Source organism: Parus major, chromosome 11, assembly GCF_001522545.3.
Source record: "Parus major isolate Abel chromosome 11, Parus_major1.1, whole genome shotgun sequence".
In the NCBI taxonomy this organism is placed as follows: domain Eukaryota; kingdom Metazoa; phylum Chordata; class Aves; order Passeriformes; family Paridae; genus Parus; species Parus major.
In genome coordinates this window covers 13,283,874-13,300,698 of record NC_031780.1, presented here as the reverse complement: position 1 = coordinate 13,300,698, position 16,825 = coordinate 13,283,874, and the positions used below count along the sequence as shown (strand labels likewise).

At 38.1% G+C, this 16,825-nt stretch overlaps 1 protein-coding gene across 8 annotated transcripts in view; it reads left to right on the top strand.

Annotated features, from left to right (window-relative positions):
• PHKB (phosphorylase kinase regulatory subunit beta) overlaps nt 1–16,825 on the top strand; it is a 69,923-nt gene that overhangs the window by 44,329 nt on the left and 8,769 nt on the right. For 6 of the 8 annotated variants that reach the window (XM_015639907.1, XM_015639902.2, XM_015639910.2 and 3 more), the window contains 12 exons: nt 447–502; nt 664–757; nt 4,221–4,304; nt 4,493–4,597; nt 5,419–5,501; nt 5,582–5,672; nt 8,011–8,072; nt 8,161–8,323; nt 9,127–9,208; nt 11,339–11,396; nt 13,107–13,197; nt 14,771–14,973. In XM_015639907.1, the coding sequence (XP_015495393.1) occupies nt 447–502; nt 664–757; nt 4,221–4,304; nt 4,493–4,597; nt 5,419–5,501; nt 5,582–5,672; nt 8,011–8,072; nt 8,161–8,323; nt 9,127–9,208; nt 11,339–11,396; nt 13,107–13,197; nt 14,771–14,973 (1,172 nt within the window). Of the gene's footprint in view, nt 1–446; nt 503–663; nt 758–4,220; nt 4,305–4,492; nt 4,598–5,418; nt 5,502–5,581; nt 5,673–8,010; nt 8,073–8,160; nt 8,324–9,126; nt 9,209–11,338; nt 11,397–12,150; nt 12,242–13,106; nt 13,198–14,770; nt 14,974–16,825 lie in introns of all 8 variants that reach the window. The other 2 variants (XM_015639908.1, XM_015639906.2) reach the window with 1 other exon arrangement.

Below are 16,825 nucleotides of genomic sequence, written 5' to 3'. Positions count from 1 at the left end.
AGTGGAATTCTATTGTTTACCCAAAAATCTGAATAATTGCACTCATTACAAAAATATGTATCAAAACATTAGGTAATATTAGGCATATAGGAGATGTATTGATTTGATAAATTCTAAATTTTTGTATGAAATAAGATGTTTTCTCTAAGTAGATCTTCTTAATTAAAGAAACCCCCAAACTAATCCAAACAGTGTAGTGATTACCAGAAATCTATTCATTATTAATTCTCTAAAATGTGTCTTGCAGAGTATTTTTGGTAGAATTGGCTTCCTGTAGTCTTGAGATTTACAAATCTTTGTTTGCTCACACCATAAGAAAAAGCAATGCAGACAGTGCTGTCTGTTGTTGTTGTGGATTGTTTAAATAGCCATTGTGCCTGGCCATGCTATATTGGATAAAATCTTTAGTTAGCAATGTCAGCAATGATTTTGTCATTATTTTCCAGGGTCCTCTAGAAAATGATTTGGTGGTACATGTGGCCCTGATAGCAGAAAGCCAGCGGTATGTATTTACTTTTGTTGAGTACCTATGTATTAAGAACTGAACAATATATCTGAAACTGTGTAGAATAAAATACTGCTGCTTGTATAGATCTGGTGCCAAGAGAATTATTAAAACCATTCTGTGATTTGTCATTAAATGCATCTGTATTTCATTTGTAGCCTACAAGTTTTTCTGAACACATATGGAATCCAAACTCAGACACCCCAGCAGGTGGAACCAATTCAGATATGGGCTCAGAAAGAACTTGTCAAAGTAAGGAATTCTGCATTTAATACTGTTTATCCTTAATCTGTGTATTTCTTTTGCAAAAACAAGGATTTATATCAAGCTATTAGCCTTGTATCTCCCTAAGCTGTTGTCTGCATATTTCTGTCGTCCTAATGTAGTTGCAAGGTGTGCTGGCACTGGAAGTTAGAGATGCCTGCAGCTTTCAGGGAAATGTGGGAGCCCACATGTTGTGTATTATCTGATTAGGCTTATTGCCTGAGCCACTTTCAAAGTCTAATGAATGAATAATACAATTTTAATAACATTAGTAGCTTGCTAAACCGAATGAATCTTGATGGAGAAAACAAGCAAATGAGCAATAGTCAAAGGAATGGATTAAGGCAATATGCATAAACCATCATAGGATTTCATAGTGCAGACTCTATAACAGGCAACATCCACATCTCTGTCACTGTTTTCCCTTGGATTGACACTATATCCTGGAAGTTTTGGGCTTGAAATCCTTTTCGGTCTACCTCTTTAGCTGAGCACACTTAATATACCATAGTTAGAAATTACTGGGATGAAGGATCATCCTCAGGATCCCCTTCATCCTCCCTGAAGGCTCTGCTTTCTATTGGGGTAAGGAGTCTCCCAAGGAACAGCCACATCCCTACAGGCCTAGGCTGGCCCTGCTAGTCCTGGCTGTAGATCAGGTACACAAAGCTCCTGTCTGACCTTGTGTTGTGCAAATGGTCTCAGAGAGAGCCAGGCATGTCTGGGGGCAGTGCAGTGACAAATTTGTTTGTCAGCCCCCAGGTCCCAGTTGTAGAACAGATCACTGTGTGGGGCTCTCCCTCAGAAATCAGGTCACATGGCCAATGCCATGATCTGTATCAGGAGTCTGTAGGACACGAACTAAAAAAGTAAACCCAGAAACAGGGAATATAGAATATATTTCAGGTTTCTTAAGTTTGCAAGGATGAATGATGTGCTAAACTTGTCTTTGACTTACTCAGAAAAATGCTTACCCTAAGCCAATAACACCTGAAAAGGACTAAAACAGGGAGAGGAGATATAGCCATGTTTCCATTCATCCTTGTTCATTTCTGAACCCATTTTTACTCACTAGCTTTTATGATAATATATTCCAAAATATGTTCTCTTTATCTGTATCTGTCTTGAAATTCTGTACTGAAACTTTGGTTTAACAAATGAATACTCCATAACTTTACTATAGGAGTATATATTGTCTCTCTGTCATCCATCACTTCTTTGGTTTCCTTGACAAAAAGATGAGACCTTCATTAAGTTTTTTTATTATCAATTAAATTCCTATCTATGAAAAAGTCTGTGTTAAGATTTATTTTTCTAAAGTTGTTGAGACATCTGGAAATTCTGACACTTCCTTTATCCTCATGATGGGTAGGTATAGCTGCCTCATCAAAATTTACTTTTTAAAGGAGTGCCATGAAAATATTAATTCACCTGATACAAAACCCTCTTCCTATAGGCTTCTAATAAAGGCTCTGCCAGAGCTGTGGAGTAAAGAGAGTGTTTGGGGTGTTATGAGAACTGGGGTTTGATCTTGGGGTTATTATGCCAATAACCAAAATGAACCAAAAAGCAAAGAAACAAAATCTCCTGGTAGTATTTGTCATCCTTTGAGGGGAGAGGAAGCCAATGGTGGAACAGTCAATATATTTTGAAGGTTGATCTGTGGAAAATATAGATCTCAATATTTGCTACTCTGATGCTGTCAGTTCAAAGGAGTATTTAATTTAATCAGAAACCTTTGGACTGCTCTAGAAGCACATGATAACAATTTAAATCTCTAGACTTATTAACAGACGTGTCAAAAAAACTGTTGCAAAACAAATGGATGGAGACTGAAAGTAGAACTTGAAGTCATGTGAAGATACCCACAAAGTGGGGGCAGCAGGGGAATGAAAAGAGATGAACAATAAAATGGGACAAGATACACATAATAGGGAAAAAGTACATCTGGAGTGAACAAACAGCACAGGAGAGGAGCAGAATACCTCTTGGCCAGGGACTGAGAGAGGAAAAGTAGCACAGAAACAGATGGTGTGCAAGACCACTGCATTTTGGGTCATGCTCATAAATCAGCCCAACAGCCCAGTCTGCTTTCACAGCCATTTCTTGCTATTATCAGCTTAATAATCCAGAACTGAAGGGCTTTTTAATAAAAAAACCCAAAGGTGCTTGAAGCAGCTGGACCTTAATGAAAAGGTGCATTGTTCAGTGTCTGGTGCTGCATCTGAGCTTTGATTGTAACAGATCAGATGGAGAACTCGCTGGAGGAGGAAACTGCTTTAGTAGCCTGTCTGTCAACATGGGGCCTCAAGCTACAGAGTCTTCAAGGAAATGGACAATGTTACAATGCTAATGCAGTTCTGCTTGTGTTAAGAAAGCACTTCATGTTCTGCATTCCAGCAAAATGAAGGTCCTTTTAGTGTTAAATGGCCCTGCCTACTGCCATTCTCCCAGTCTCCCATATTTACCACAAGATGTTCAGCATTGTTTGGCTTTGTTATGCACAGATGGGTTATTGAAACCTATCAGTGTTCTGATGTCTCCATCGTTCCCCATTTGAGTACAATTCCTTACTCTGGATACAGGTCCTGTAGGTAATTTTGTTAATTTTCTTTTTTAAATAGCTCTTGGTATTAATGCAGAAACATGGGCAGGATCAGGGAAGGCCCCAAGCTGACAGCAACAGAAAGCTATTGAGTGTAATGTTTATTCAAGTGTTTGCTTTCATTTGCTTCTGAATTATCTTCCTATAACATAAAGATTGGACTTTGGAAAATGTTCAGAATTCTGAATATTCTGAAGTAATGGCGGGTTCCTTGCCTAAAATAGGCCAAGTAAGGAAAAACCACATCTTTCAGTCTGGTTTAACTGATACATTTATACTGTATTGCTCAGCTTACTGTATTTTCTTACAGTTTTATACAATGTAATAAGTTAAGATTATTTTTGCAAAATTGTATCAGTTGAAGTAATGCTAAGTATACACAACTCTAATAAGAATCAAGCTATGAATGATAATCTTGCTTGTGTTGCTGATGCATTAATTTTCCAGATTCGTACTAAAATTAGAATAAAGACCTTTAAAGATTCTTATATGACTCTTTTACTTTTGTATCCACTCTGAAAAGGTGTTACAAAAAGGTAAATTTGGCTAGCCAATAAATGCAAATGATCCTTTAAAAATTGTTTCAATAAGCAATTTGAAAAATCAATAAATATTTTATTTACATAGACTAGAAAAGGAATAGGAGCAAGAAGTTAAAAAGAAAACCTAATATAGGAAACAAGTGTTTTTTTAAAAAAACAATCCTGAATAGCAAAACCAGCCACATTTTCTGAATCAGTTTCTAATCAAAGCAGACTGCACACAGCTTTCTTTGTGAGACATGGCAGGGGCATGAGAAATGCTGGTATCTAGGTTTTTATCAGTTTTCATTATTCTTTCTCACAGGCTTACTTCCATTTGGGAGTCAATGAGAAATTGGGATTATCTGGAAGACCGGACAGACCCATAGGATGCCTTGGAACATCAAAGGTTATTACAAGAGAAGTTTATATTCTCATTATTGATAAATATTTTAGATAAACATTTAGTCTGTATGGTTTTAACTAGAATTGAAATGTAATGTTATTTTATGCATGTTTTATGACTTTCAAGTCCTTGTATTTGGCTCTGATAAATGTTTTAAAGAAAAGATGAATGGAATTTTTCTCTCTCAACAGATTTATCGAATACTGGGGAAGACTGTAGTTTGCTACTCGATCATTTTTGATCTCAGTGATTTCTACATGTCTCAGGATGTTATGATGTTGATTGATGACATTAAGGTATTTTTAACTTTTCCTTTGAGTAACTGACAAAAACAGTCTGTAGAAGAATAAACTGTGCAATCTGATAAAACAGAAGACTGAAAGGGGAACACAGTGCAGAGTATATTATTATAATACAAAAATAAACTGGCAGCTAGAAAGTGTACTGAGACAAATACCCTGTCAGCCCAGTATGAGTTCTTGTGAGTATCTGCCTGTGACAAAAAAAAACTACCTCCAAAGTGACTGGGAATGCTGTAGGGCAGCAAGCAAATTATCATTTGTTTCTTTGGGAGAACAAATGTTCTTGGCTGAAAAAAAGGAAAAAGACTGGTGTTTACAGGAGATATGAAAGCCTTGCCCAGAGGAAACACTACTTGATTTTGCACAAATATTAAAACCTGCCCCCTTCCCTGCCTGTAAGGTTGGCAGCAGTGCAGAGCTCACCCCCCACGTGCCCTGGGCTGGAGCAGCAACGTTAGTGCACAGAAGGTGGCCCTGGTGCTTCCATCCCAGCGGCTGGGATTCAAGCCCTGGATCCCCACACAGATTTTCTAGGTCATTGCCTGTAGTTCAGAGCTCTGCACTGTCTCATGGTTTGCTCCATGATCCATACATTTGCTTAAGAGTATTTTCAGAACACTTAGGAAATTAGCAGGGCTTGACAGCAGCTTGTGCCTGTTGCAGAAGGTTGTTGGTGCTTTAGTAGCTGAGGTGTTTTTGACCTGTTGGGGTTTTCAGGGCTGTAGGTCCTCTGCTGTATTGTACTGTGTGTTCTGGTAGGCTGTGCTTGGTGTGTTGTTTGGGAGGTGGTGTGACTGACACTCTTCCTTGCCCAGAATGCCCTGCAGTTCATCAAGCAGTACTGGAAAATGCACGGCCGGCCCCTGTTCGTGGTACTGATCCGGGAAGATAACATAAGGTAGGGAGAGAGAAAAGCAGGATTTGGAGTGTGGGATTTACCTGAGTGCAAGATTAATGGAGTTCTGTTTCAAATTTCAGAGGGAGCAGGTTCAGTCCCATACTAGATATGCTGGCAGCCTTTAGAAAGGGAATTGTTGGAGGAGTGAAGGTTCACGTTGACAGAGTACAGGTAAGGTGTTTCTCCTGACTGTTGTGTTCTTATCTCCTGGTACTGGCACATGTATTCTTACTACTTTGGGGTTTATGTGACTTCTGATTTTATTTAGTTTCATTAAAGTAAGGAGTCAAGACTCAAGACATTTGGTACTGTTTGTTTTGTCTCAACAGAAACATGGGCTTATTTTAATTCCTTTTGATTAGTCTTTTGAAAGTCATAATCTTCACAGAGGATTTTCAGAAGGGAAGAGGTGTTTTTTGTTAAGCAATCTTGTGAAATTACTACCAAAGGATAAAGCCACAGTGTCAAGCACTGAGGGATTTCTTTTGATTAGATAACCATGGAGGGGAAAAAAAGGTGCTTCACATACATTAAAATTCTTACAAGAACTAAGATCTAGTTTTAACATCTTTACTGATTGAATGAATCTTAAAGCAGGAACATTCCTTCATTAAAAAGTGAAAATTACCAAGACAGGTGCTGATTTTGCATACTCCTGTGTGCTAGTTAATCTTAGTTTACACCTATTGAACTATCCTTTTTTTCTAAGAGAGAAGACTAAAGAGAGAGTAATGACTTCTTGTTCCCTAGAAAATCATTAATTTGTAGAAGAGCTGGGTCATTGGGAAAGGAAATGCTTCTAGCTGTGATGGTTTAAGATATCCTTGGAATCTTTAAGTATTTATGTATTTCTCATGCTCACACATAGGTCATGTAGTCTCTTCTGGTACCACTGACTCTTCCTACAGCAAATGCCTTTACTGAAGGGTTATTGCTGTGGTTTGGTTTGTTTGTTGGCTTGTTTTTTTTAAACTGAACTGCAATGACTTTCTTACCTTGCAAGAAAGATTTATCAGACAAGAAATTTCTCCATCTACCTGTGTCCTTATTCTAAGCACTACACTGGACAGCCCCTGGGGAGTAAACTTTCCCTTTCATATTCACTGACCTTCTGGAAAGGTCCATTTTCTAATATAAAAAGTAAGGAGTTTTTTTTAAAGGGTTTAAGATGTTGACAGTTACTGGTCTTTGCTTTATTTGTTAGCCATTAAAAAGAGCACATGGGAAGACTACAAACAAATGTTTTTTTGGCATGAAGGCCCAGTGGAGATTGTTGGTGGTGGGTGTCTTTGCTGCTGGGAACCCTGTGCCTGCTCCAGTAGCTGAATTGGAATCTCTGACTTACTGCACAGCTGGCACATTCTATTAACAGTCTTGTTTCATTATAGGGGAGGATTTGAGAAAAGAACAAGGGACATGTCTAATTCATGGTGTTTTCTTGAATAATTTATTTATTCCAACAAAATATATATTGATCTTTGTCAGTTGCATTCAGATGCTTCATTTAGGTGCACATGTTAAACATACCTAAGAGAGAATGTGTGTCTCTAATTGGGTGAATGCTCTTTTTTTCCTATAAAATATACCAAATTGATTTATTCTAAAATTTTGTATGCTCAAAAGTTTTGTAGCTCTTTTCTGATTTTTACCTTCATTGTCATCATGTGTTCAAGCAGATGTGCAAGGCAGAGAATGAATGGCACCAGTAATGAAAGCAAAGCAGGGTTTTTATATTCTGTCACCTCACGGCATAACAGATCAATGTTTTATTGCAACTCATGTACAATGAAAATGGAATATAAAAGTTCACAAAAAACACTCAGTTTTATTTAGCTAATGAGAACCATCAAAAGCAGTCTTAAAAATGCTGTAGCACAATACCTTTCCTCTGGCAGTAGATAAATAGGGAATTCTTATAAATTCAGAGTGAATGAATTGTAATGACTACGTCAGGTAAATGCAGCACTGAGTTTCAGCTATGTAATCTTTTGAGATGGAAGTATTTGTAATCTGCATTTGATGTGCAAACTTAGGCCAGGCATGCTTGGATTAGGGAATGAACACACAGTGGGAATGCTCTTTGTAGTGTTTGCCTGAAACATCAGTGAGGCTGACAGGAAAACTTCCTGGCCTTCAGCCATCCCTGGAATAATGAACACTGGGATCCAGAACAGGGGGACTGTGCAGGACTCTGAGGAATGCAAATCCTCAGACTCAAGTTTTCATCAACCTTGACTTTGGGGGTGGGCAGTGCTTGATGAAGCTGGACAGGGCAAAAGAACAGTGGAGCAGGAGCAAAAAGGAGACAGCAGCCCCAAGAGACTTCTGCTGCCTTAAGCTGTCTTTTTCCTCATGGAAAACCAAAAGTACTCTGCAAGTATAAAATATTTGGAACTGTAGATAAACAAACTACTTTCTCAATGGAAACCACTGGCAACATACTGAGATTAAAAGATAGCTGTGTAGTCATATACGTATTTTAAAATTTGTTTCCAATTTTTCATTTCAGACATTAATATCTGGAGCAGTTGTTGAACAACTTGACTTCCTAAGCATCACTGAAACAGAAGAGTAAGGCTTTGTGCAAATTGTAGTGATGACTTACTTGATTATTAAAATATTTTCTGAACCATAAAGAAATCAAATACTTATTTTGCAGGGCTCCTGTATTTAAGAGTTTGGAAGAGCTGGATCTTCCAAAACATTCGAAAGTCAAGAGACAATCTAGTACTCCCAATGCTTCTGAACTTGAACAGCAACCAGATGTAAATATTAATGACTGGAAAAACAAGTCAACATATGAGATCCTGCAGAAACTTAATGTAAGAAAACTTGATAAAAGTACAGTATAACTTCATTCTTGTGAAATAAGAAATTCTTTGCTGGTACTCTTTTTACCAGTAGCCTACTTAGATCAGCATGATTGGTATTGGGGTATGCATAATAATATAAAATGTCTGAAATTTCTCTTCACTCAGGGAATGCTCCTCTTTACCTTATCACAGAGCTTCCTGGCCCCACTTGTATCACTGCTGGCTCTCAGTTCTCCCAGCTGCCCCAACCATCTTCAGTGGCAAGTGACCATCTAGGAGGGGATCCATTTGTCATGTTCCAGAACAGATATTTTATTGACAAAGTGCAAGTCAAAAGACTTGAGCAGTGGGTATTCACTTGGATGGACTGGGAACTTCTTAATGGCATCAAGGGATAGTTCCAATCTGGCATTTGTTTCCTGTCTCTAGAGGAAAGCTACCAGTACCTGTTCTAGATCTAGTGATAATACAAGCACACAGATTGGTTCCCTGTTTCATTACAAGCATTTCTGCTGTAAATTAAAGGACCTGAGAAGGAAAAAACAGGAAACTTTTCCAAGGTAAAATTATTACAGCTTACTATGATCCACAGAGAAGCCTCTGCAAGCAGCAGTGACAAGGATACAGCATACATAGGGTATGGAATAGTTGTGAAATCCCCTTGAAAATAATATATGTAGATTTTTTCCTTAAATTGAAAAGAAGAAAAGGCCCTTTGGTTTCACCTGAAATTTTTAATAGCTGTTGTGGCTTTGCTTCAGTGACAATCTGAAGGCTATTTGTGGTTCTGTTGTTGCTGTTTTTTATTTAAGGACTGCAATTGCCTGGCAAGTCAAGCGTTACTCTCAAGTATATTGCTTAAAAGGGAAGGGCCGAATTTTATCACCAAGGAAGGTAAGAGCTTCTTCCATTTGACTGTTCTGAGCACTGAGGGAGCAGCTGTATGTTTAGTTGCAGTAAACATGAATAATAGCTGTTCATGCCAGCAGTTGTGGAGCTCTTTTCTCTGGCATTTAGAGCAATTTCTACATTAAATAGGACATGCAAATTGATGGTGTGGTGGGGAATGAGCTGCTGGATACATGAATGTTTTTAGATTGTTTGTAGGCCAGTGATGTATCTGGTTATAATTTTGAATGGGTAGATTAGAAAAAAAGACAGGATTCGACCTTACAAAGAAAATGGAAACAAAGACGAGTCTAAATGTCTGTAACAGTCTGAACTATCTGAGGCTTTATACTGAGTTTCTATTCTGCTTTGATGTAATCTGACTTTAATTCAATGTATCTGTGAAGCTCTGGTTTTGTATTATGGCTTTCTTTTAGAGCAGAGGGTCTAAATTCCTGTAATATAATTCTGAAAAGGCTACTGAGGCTTTGGGATTTTGTGCTGCAAAGTTTGGTGTTTTGTCTTTTTTTCCAAAGATTGCTTTTCAGTTGCCTTTTTATATATGACTACTCAAAAAAAGAGGGCTATTCAAATCAAATAATATACTCCTAGTTATTCATCAAGCAGTGTGACTTCCCACCTCATGTTACAGAGCTCTGCTTCTTAATTTTGGTATGAGATGGCTGGTTCACGTGGAGAAGAGCTGCCATATTGACATAAACATACATTATATCTGTATTGCTGCATTAAAAATGTCATAGAATCTCTAGGATATTCTGAGTTGGAAGGGACCCACAAGGATCATCATCCTTCACAGGACACCCCAGCAACCCCCCAGGGAGTGTCTGAGAGCTTCCTGAGCTCTGTCAGGCTGCTGTGCCCACTGCCCTGGGGAGCCTGTTCAGTGCCCAGCCACCCTCTGGTGAGGAACCTTTTCCTGATCTCCCAGCTAAACCTTCCCTGACTCAGCTCCAGCCATTCCCTTTAGTCCTGTCACTGGTCACCAGAGTGAGGAGATCTGGTGCTGCCCCTTGTGAGGATGTTGTAGATCCCAATGAGGTCTCTCCTCATTTTCCTCTGCTCTGGGCTTAACAAGCCACCTCACCTCAGCCATTCCTCACATGGCTTCCCTGCCAAATCCTTCACCATCTTCCTGTGCCTCCTTTGGATACTTTCTAATGGTTTTTTTCTTTCTTTTGTTGTGATGCCCAAAACTACACACAGGACTGGAAAGCCACATCAGGTGGAATAAAACACATTTGCTGATAACCCAGGGCATTGTTGCAAGGTGTGGTTGGAATATGCACATTAGGCCCGTGTAGGCTCTGAAGTGGCCTTTTCCAGCAGTCACCTGTAGTGTGGTGAGGCTTTGGGAGCCTAAGCAGCTTTCTTTAGTCCTTTGTAGGTTGTGTTCTTTGCTCTAGAAACTGGTCAAGGCAAATTTCCTAACCTCTGCAGGCAAGCAGTGTTACCACTTACAACCATTGGATTGTGATGGTGAACTTAAAACCTCTCTTGAAATCAATTAGGTAAAAAAAAAGTGCAATTGTGCCTCTGAGTTTTCAGAGCTACCTTTTACAGACCTCTCAGTGCCACCCCATATGAAATAGTGGGTGATGATAACCTTTTTAAAATGCACCTTCTATTAAATGGTCTGTCACTGACTAAGAGTTCCCTGCATTCCCTGCATGGAGACTGCTGAGACTGACATTAAATAATCACCCAATCAATAAAACATAAATCTAAAAACAGAAGCTGAAGAACTTTAGGTTCTGCAGTTCAAAGATGTACCATATGATGGGGTGTATCTTTGTAGGCCAAATCTATATGTAGATTAATTTTCCCTGATACATTGCAAGAACAGGTGATATTATAGTTGTCTCTACAGCATGAGCAGCAAATTCAGCTGAAATCTGGTTTGGCTTCTTTCATAACAACATACACTGGGAGACAGGGGACTTGATTGCATCTGAATTTTAGATGTTGAGCATAATAGATAAGTGCTTTACTAAAGCAGATTCAGAATTAACTGGTCTCATCAAATTTGCCTTATTACTGTTAAATTAAAACCTGTGCATCTTTTTTTGCTTGTGTTTTGTTTTTCTTTTTTTTTTTTTGTTCAATGAATGCCTTTAGGTACTGTTGCTGAGCATATTGAAAGAATCTACAGACGAGCTGGCAGCAGAAAGCTCTGGTTTGTATACAAATATCGTGTTCCTTCTGGCTTACACCAGTTTTGTTTTCCTAATGTGTTTATAGAAAGTAAGGCTGGATTCTCACACACTTAAAGGGGGGAAAATGGCAACTTTCCTGACAGTTGTATTGGTGCATGGCAGCTGAAAGTCTGGTTTAATAGGCTTTAAAAAATTAAGAAGCAATTTCTTACTGTTATCTTTTCAAATACAAAAGCAAAAGGCTGTTTTTGCACTGAGTGCTATTGCCAGTACACAGGCCTCATTAAATTGAAATAATGTGAGAAGAATGTTAATATTCCTATTTCTTACAGGCCATGATATAATACTGTCAGTAGCTTTATGTAGGAAGGCTGGTGTTCAGATATAAATCATTTAAGCTGATGCACTAACTCAGATTCATTGCCCTGAAGTAATTTGCTTTAAGCCTGACTTTGACACAATAACTTGAAAGGGTTTCAGCAAGTAGGTTGATATTTACATGTTGTTTATTAATTATTTTGCCCTGAAGCTCAGTAGAAGTTTAATTTCCTTTTACCAAAGTCAAGCCTGTCCTGAACTCTGTTCTCTCACTCTGTAACTATTCGTGACAGGTCAGTAAATATATGTTTTTCATTTTTGTCTCTACATACAGTTAAATGAGCCTTTGCCAATAATGAGGTAGAACCAAAATACCTTGATGGCATTTTTTGTAATTAATAAAAATAAAACTGTTTTTCATTTCTTTTCCATGATTGCCATGTGACACACATATAGGTTGGTGTTGCGCTACAGTGCTGCATTTGCACAGAAATTTTCTTCTTCTATAACCCCACATATTACTACTTTACTGGTACATGGGAAACAGGTAAAGTGCCCAGAGATCTGGAGTGCAGCTCTGTGAGATTTTTTTTTTTTTTGCTTATTTGCATTTTGATAGTATCAGCTTATGCATTTTTGAAATGCTTTGCTCTTGATCTTAAGGAGTGTGTAGCAGTTTTCACAGGAATCAACATCAACTGTTTGAGTTTTTTACTAACACCATAGAATATTACAGCTTATTCCTCATCTCTGTGAACAAATGATTCTTAGTAGCCTCAAAGTCTGGGCTAGAAAAGCTCAATTACAGGTCTGTTAGGTTTGTGTTTTGTCAGGAAATTATTATTATATGTATTCATATCTTTAACCATCTACTGCATATATGGAAAAATGAGGTTCTTAGAAGTTATAGCTTGTTTTTAACCTGGCAGGTGACACAAGTCTCTTCATGCTGCACATGCAAAATACTACCTCAGCATGGAACACTCAGCAAGGCTTTGGTGTTATGTGTTATACTTTCTCTTGCAAAATCTTTCTGCCTCTTCCTTAAATAGATTTCAAAATTACCAAAGTTCTCTTGCAAATGGTGAAAATGCCGTAAAAGAGGAGCAGGCATTTCTTACCTGCCTTTGTTTAAGATGGTGTTGAGAAGAGAACTAGAAGCTTTTTATGGAACTGGTAGTTTAATGAGTTCTAACTAAATATATTTTTGATCCATTAACCTATATCTGAACTAAAAAATTAAAACCTACAGAAGACTGCATAAAATCTGATCCAAATTCCACTTTGTAAATAATGTATGTATTCACTGAGTTAATTTTGAGCTCTCTGCTGTGGCAGACTTCAGATTGCTATCTGAATTCATTAAACTAGCATGTGATATGTAGTGGGATTGCTCTGTTTTCTGCCCTCAGGTCTGTTGTGCGCTTCGCAGCAAGTCTTTTAGGTAAACTAGTGGACAGCCTTGCACCATCTATTACTAATGTTTTAGTTCAGGGCAAGCAGGTAAGTCTTTGCTCCTCAGAACTGCATTAAGGAATGATAACAGAAACTAAACAAATGGCTTGTTCATTTTGAAGGCCTCTGATGCTTCTTCTAAAAGTATGCAATGGCTTAAAAAAAACCTTACCAAAGAAGAGAAATCCAGAGAAAATAAAGACATGTTTAATAATTGTATTTGGAACTGAATAATAATTTTAGTTACTGGAAAAATAAGACTGAAAAGACAGTTTAGCATTTAGGGAAGGCAGGAAGTGGCATGATTTATGTAACTCTTTGGGTCTCCAGCGAGACCTTGGAAACTTCTCAGTGCCTAAAGGGGCTCCAGTAGAGCTGGAGGGGAACTTTTGACAAGGATGTGTAGAGATAGGAAAGAGGGAATTGCTTTAAAATGAAATAGGGCAGGTTTAGATTAGATCTTAGGAAGAAGCTCTTCCCTGTGAGAGTGAAACCTGGCACAGGTTGCCCAGAGGAGCTGTGGCTGCCCCATCCCTGGGAGTGTTCAGGTTGGACAGGATTTGTAGCAGTAATATTGGAATGAGATGATCTTTAAGGTCCCTTCCCACCCAAACCTTCCTGTGATTTTATCTATATGCCCTCTTACTTGACAAAAGTAGATGGAGTGAAGTATTAAGGCATCTTTTAAAAGGAAGACTTCTTTAATGAAAATGTAACCACTGTCTGATTGAGCATGAGACAACATGTGGGTGGCAGCTGAGCAAAAGGTCTTTTTCAGAGTTTTCTGTTTCAAAGAAAGTTTAATCATCAGTGTTTTTTCCTTTCCTAAGGAGAGCATCACTTTTCTTCCCCAGCACAATAATTTTGATTAAATTTATGAATAGCTGCTTCTAAAGAATAAAAATTGTATATTTCTGTATTTTAGTAGTAAAGATATGTATGTGTATGTGCAGTGTTGTTGTCTTACTCCAGACTGAGGTCTGGGTTTGTGCTTCTGGCACTACTCAGCTATTGAGATTCCACCTGCATGCAGCATAATTTTAACAGCAGTGTTTTAACCTAACTTCTCTTCCTTGATCACATTGTAGCAATGATCTTTATCATAGCAGAAAAACTGTTGTTGCTGTCTTACTGACAGTAGATTAAAAACAAAACAGAATTTTAATTATTTTTTTTTGTGGTTAAACAATTCAGTACTGCCTATATGTTTTCTTAAAATTAAGGCTGTAACTTTTAGCATGCTAGTAGAAATAAGAAAACAAAACTGTAAGTTTAATTCTGAACTTTAATTTAGTTCCACAGCTGAAATGTATGAAATTATATAACTGTCTAAACCTAATGTACAATCCTGTATAAGACCACCAAAGCAGTGGTCTTGTTTTTTTATTTTAGTTTGGAAAAATATATTCCATATTCACTATGGTCATTAGTGAAGTTTATTACTTCAATAACATGCAATTAACAGTATTAACAAGCATCAGCCATTGACATAAAATTACCCTTGTATTGTGAAATTTTTAACAAGCAGAGTTGATGCTTTCTGAAGAGTTCAGTTTCTGAATTGCTTTGCAGTGCTTTTCTTCCTGTCCCTGTCCTCTGAATTGTTTTCCCTGTACTGCAGGTGACACTGGGACCTTTTGGCCAAGAGGAAGCAGTTATTTCTAACCCCTTATCACCAGCAGTGATTAAGAACATGATCTATGAAAAATGCCAATTACAAGATGAAAGAGAAGCCGTGGTGCAGCAGGAACTTGTCATCCATATTGGCTGGATCATCTCCAATTCCCCAGAACTGTTCAGTGGAATGCTGAAGATACGAATTGGGTCAGTAAAGTACCTGTTCTTTATTATCTCAGGGATTGCAGGGACTACAGACTTCAGAGAACCACCAGCTTGAATCAAGGTTAAAACATCATTTACCTCCCACCTTTTCTCTTTATGTCTTTGACAAGGTGACCTACAAATAGGCTGTGCTGGAGTGTTGTCACATTCCATGGTATCTGCATTTACTTTGCTACCCTCAGAAGTTAATTAATTTTTCATATTTAGGAAGAGACATGCATTTGAATAAGCACTTCTGTGAAGAGGCCAGGTGCTAGTGACTGAGATTTACAGAATCAGAACTTAAGTGTTTCATCTTCCATATTTTTTTCCATAGAGAAAAATACAGTGTTTCAGCATTGGAGGTAGATACCAGCAGCCTTTTTTCTAGCATACAAGATTCATATTTCTTTAGCAGTACATTCCAGTCATCATAAAACCAAAAATTGCCTGTGTTGCATTTAACTGGAAGTATCCTTTTGTACTTAAATGCTTTTCTGTCCCCTCTACAGATCCATGTTACTCTTCTTTCCTCCCCTTCCTTATTCTCTGTAGCTAATCCTTTTTGCAGTTTTTTTTTCTTTCTCCCAAGGTTAATGCTAGAGATTCAATTTCCTTTATTTCAGTGTTATCACCCACTCCAGTGAGCAAAATTAACCTTCTCACAGAAATGCCGTTCCAGTTTGATAATGATTTGATTTAGTGTCTTGTTATTGATTTGTTTTCAGGGTTTCATGTTGAAATAGATCAAGTTTCTGACAGCCCTATTACTGTAAAAACTCCCAGACAACTGACTTGAATTCACCTCTTATCAGAGAATAGCTCAGCAGAAGGTCCACTCTTGACTTTGGTGTGGCTTGTAGGCCACTGCAAAGAGAAAATACCAGCGAGGGACTCACACACAGACACATTTGAGTCATGAGTGGGGAAAGAATTCCTGAGCCACTTGTGTTGTTAATTGTAGTAACAAGAGAAAGACATTCATCACCTGCTAAATTAAATGAAAGCAGCATGTTCTGCATAATGTAATGGGCCCTAATACTCCCTGGTATCTTGCACCTCGGGTGCATGGTCCTGGAAACCTCAGATGTAAAGCAGCACTGAATCAACTGGCCAGGCATCTCCAAATTCTGTGTAGTTACTGAGAACTCCCTAGAAAAGAATGTGACTTGACTTAAATAAGCAAAAACATTCTGCACCTTGTTAGCTAAATAGTTAAATGCCCATGGATGTGGCTACAGAGATGATAGCCTAAATCTCTCACTGCATTTTCTGATAAACACAGAAAGGCTCTGACGTACCCAAGCCTTGATCAGGTGTTATGGACTATTGAAGAAAAACTAGTTCAGTTTCCTTTTTTTAGTAGTGCCTACTTGAACTGAACCAGTGTAGAGGGCAGGAGGCTGAGTTCTGCGCTTATCTGGCTTCTGATGTACCTGCACCTTATTTCATCTTTGATATTGCATCAGAGGCTGGAGCACTGGTTTTACATAATGTGCACAATAAAACTTGGCATTTTCCTTCAACGCTTTGCCAAGTTCTGCGTCTCTGGTACCTCAGGCTAAAAATCTTCACTGTTGCTATATTTTTATTGAATCAAATTTTTTTCAAAAAGGAGCAGAAAAAGAAAGTGTGATAGACTGCAAAAAGGAATTTCAAAGGCTAAAACAAGAAATAAGCCCTGAAGTCTTCGTAAAGTATTGTAAATTTTATGGCTTTTTAAAACTCATCAGCGAAATGCACATATAGTCAGAGCAGAATTCTGAGTAGGAATTTTAACATCAAAAGGCAGGTAAATGTTGGTCTTAATGAACGTGGAATATAGGGAATGTAGTCCAATCCATTTTCTCTATGG